We start from the raw sequence: 3915 nt of genomic DNA on the forward strand, positions 1-3915 counted from the left end.
AAAGAAACAGAACTATCAAAGTGGGACGGAGGGAGTATAAATTTAGAACCACCGTATGGTGACATGCATATGAACGATTGCTGTCGACTTTCGTCTAATTTAAATTCGAGTTTTACATTAAAAATTCATCGATCTCAAGTTTGAATTTGAGCTTGATAAAATTGAATCGAGATTTAATTCGATTAGATCAAAATTTGAATTTATTCGATTCATTTGTCGTTCTAGTTTTATCATAACAAAAAAAATTACCAAAGTAAAAGGATTTGAAAAAAAAAAAAAAAGAAAGAGAGGAAGAAAGAAAATCCTGCACAGCAATCAACACATCATTTACTCAGAGGCAAAAGTGGGGGCGTGTGACTGTGTGTCGCAGTAAATGAACATTTCATAATGATATCATATCCATCAGCAAAGGTACAAATATTTACTACAGTAAAACAATACGAAATCTGAAAAGACAGCAGTGGCATTGACGATATAAATCCGAACATTCAAGGTCTATTCCTTAATGTAACCGTCCTCCCATCCTTCCCCCCCATTATTTTGCACGCTTCACCACCCTTCCCCACTCCCCTTCTGCTATAGTCCCTTTCACAGAAAAAAAATGCTGTTCCCGGAAAATCAAGAACTCGAAATTCCCACCACCACCTCCTCCTCCTCCTCCACCGCCACTCAAACACTCGAGAAATGTGATCCCACCACCGCAATGAATGAGCCCATGAACATGCTCACCGATTACTATGACATTGATAGCACTTGCTCCACCCCATACGTAAGTGCACCCTCTAGCCCCGGCCGCGGCCAGGGTGCACCCGTCACCGGCTTTTACTACAGTGCTCCGGCGAGTCCTATGCATTTCATGCTTTCTACGGCTATGAGTAGTTGTAACAGTAACGACTTAGGACTGTCTTCCCAACCTGAAGTTTCCCCTACTTCTTCCACTTGCTCATTCGAGTTCGATTTCGCAGCCAGTAAAGTTTCCACCAATGGGACTTCATCGGCCGGATCCATGAGCTCCGCTGACGAGCTTTTCTTGAACGGCCAGATCCGGCCCATGAAGCTGTCCTCCCACCTCCAGAGACCTCAAGTTTTAGCCCCGCTCCTGGATTTAGATGTGGCTGATGATGAAGTTGACGAAATTGTTAGAGGAAGAGAGGCGAAGATGCGGGATAGATCCTTGCGGAGGAGGACTAGATCTATGTCGCCCCTGAGGACTAGCTCGAGCCCATTCGGGTGGCACGATGGAGCCGATTTTGAGGTTGATAGATCAGGTGGAATTTTCGAGGACAAAAAGCAGCTGGCTGCTGCTAAAAATGGCGAGGAAGAAGAAGCTGTTTCGGGCGAGACGACCCCGTGCGAGTCTGGTGCGTCCTCGAGATCTTCATCCGTGGGGAGGAGTTCGAGTAGATGGGTTTTCTTGAAGGAGTTTCTCTATAGGAGTAAGAGTGAAGGAAGAAATAATGGGCACAAGTTTTGGGGGTCTCTGTCATTTTCACCTGTTAAAGACAAGATCAAAATGGAGAAATTAATGCCAACAAAGTTCCCATCACTTCATTCTTCTTCTTCTTCCTCCTCCTCTCCTAAGGATAAAGATAAAGAGAAGGCCGCTCCCACAGGTGCAGCAACAGTTTCACCTGATTTGTTGGCAACAGAGTCTGCAGATGGGAAAAGAGCAAAACACACTGGCGGCCAAAAAGATGGGAAGAAGAAGGTGGCGGTAAATGGGGTTGGAAAGAGAAGGGTTCCTCCATCACCTCATGAACTGCATTATACTGCCAATAGAGCTCAAGCTGAGGAGATGAGGAAGAAGACATTCTTGCCATATAGGCAAGGATTGCTTGGTTGTTTGGGATTTAGTTCCAAAAGTTATGGTGCCATGAATGGTTTTGCTAGAGCTTTGAACCCTGTTTCTTCAAGGTAAAAATAAAAAGGGGAAGAAGATTATGTAAAATAAGTTTAAAAAAAAAATCTATGATCATTAGATTAGATTATCCTTCATGGGGTTGAAAATTATTACTAGTTGGGAAAAAAAAAACCGTAAAGTGGGGTTTGTATAGAAACTTTCTTTTTAATTGTGCCTTCTTCACTTTTCAGTGTAATTTTGGGATCTGCCTATGTATGTAGTTAACTCTACTACGAATTTGATGGCGATCTCTTCGTTAGAAGGTTGGAAATAGAAGAAGTTTGTTGATTAATTGTGATGGATTTGTTTAGCCATTCTTGGCAAACTATTCCTTAGATCCACAATTTTCTTCTGTTTGTTGTCTGGATGAACAATCCACCAGAGAGTTAGTAGCTCCAATAAGTCAAAGCATCTATTCTAGACGACTAATCACTTTTTGATCTCATCTCTATTTGTTCAGTTCTTGACATTTTCTTTGGTATTTTTGGCACTTGTTTAGTAGACCATTTTTCAGTGGTAGTTGTAATCTATTTGACCAACTTGCTGCATAATTGTAACACAATAATTTCCCGTGGTTCCCCCAGAGAGACAGCGGTCTCTTTCCATCTCTCTCAAAAGCAACAAACTTTCTGCTGAGCCATGATGCTTGGCAGCAGATGATGCACAGGGGTCTGAAAGAGTAACTCCATCCGTGTTGTTGCAGAGACGCATATTGTTTCAAGAAACTACAATGATCCTGTAGTAACAGAAAATAACAGCTCAATTGGGGGCGTGGATGATGGATGAGAATTCTGCTAGTACCTATTACTTCTGTTTTCATCCTTTTGTTTTTATGCCTTCCAAAAGATTCCTGAACTTATTGACGTTAAAATTTGTGATTAGATAGATGCAACTGAAAAGCGATGTTAATTCCATATGCCATACCTTTGTCCTAAGGCCATGCTTGGATTGTTTGTTTCCGTCGGAAAATATTGTCATTTTCCGTGATCACATTTCCCTATTACCTTTTTTCCTCACATATATCAAATCGCTACAGTAATTTTTCCATGAAAAATGACGGAAAATGCAATCCAAACAAAGGTGATGCAATAGATGGAAAAAAGAATGAAAGGGGTTATCTTTTTCCGTTACAAAGGTGATGCAATAGATTTTCTCCTTTTCTTTTCTTGTTGGGGCAATTGAGGTCGTGAGAGATGGCTACATGAACAGAAGTTACACGAAAGTCCCTAAAAGTTTTCGTAATTGAATAGTTTTACCAATTACTTTTAGAATTCATCTATTTTAGGCAATTCCTTTAATCATTTCACAATTTTCACTTAACAATACAAGAAAAAAAGAAACCCTTTTCTAATTAATCTTGATTCCAAACGGATTAAAAGTTGCCAAGAAAAGAAAGTGAAAAATACTCTACTAGTGCAACCTCATTGATCAAACATTGAACTGTTCATGCTGCATGATGCATGGGAGGCAAAAGCTTTAGAGGCCATGTTAGATTTTTGATGCAATTATTTGATGGATGCTGTCCTAGGTGAGCCCTTGTTAGGTATGGGGCTAGGCCCCATCTTCTACAATTGCAAAATTGGCTGTGTTGAATAATAAACAAATGTGACAAGGACACGTAGCTGTTTCTGGTTGTATTTCCAAAGGGCCAGCCTTGATAAAAGCATATGCATTCTCAGATTGATTGAAAAAGATGATCATTTTTGGATAAATTAGGGCCTACCGTAATCCAATTTGGTTAATTATACAAAGTCCTTTTGAGGGAGACGTTGAAAAGTTTCTTCGGAGGTTAAACAAAGCGTTTTGTCTTTGTCATCTTGATATTATCTTTTCTATGATCTTTCTCCAGTGGAAATAGACCGATCCTGATAATTTCGGAGTTGGCAAGTTTTGGGCTTCTGGACTGACAGGTTGGGAGCAGGGATGTAATCGAGTCAAGTCGAGCTCGAGTATTGCTATATTCAAACTCGACTCGACCTAGCCGAACTCGATCGAGCCTAAAAATTGCAACTCGA

General features: G+C 40.6%; 1 protein-coding gene across 1 annotated transcript; it reads left to right on the plus strand.

Moving 5' to 3' along the window:
• The first annotated feature begins 467 nt into the window (after positions 1-467).
• Positions 468-2318, plus strand: LOC113762623. Its single transcript, XM_027306157.1, has one exon. It carries the CDS (start codon positions 602-604, stop codon positions 1916-1918), a length of 1317 nt encoding a protein of 438 aa, XP_027161958.1. The 5' UTR covers positions 468-601; the 3' UTR covers positions 1919-2318.
• Positions 2319-3915: the final 1597 nt, after the last annotated feature.

This window comes from Coffea eugenioides, chromosome 2 (genome assembly GCF_003713205.1).
Source record: "Coffea eugenioides isolate CCC68of chromosome 2, Ceug_1.0, whole genome shotgun sequence".
NCBI classification, from domain to species: domain Eukaryota; kingdom Viridiplantae; phylum Streptophyta; class Magnoliopsida; order Gentianales; family Rubiaceae; genus Coffea; species Coffea eugenioides.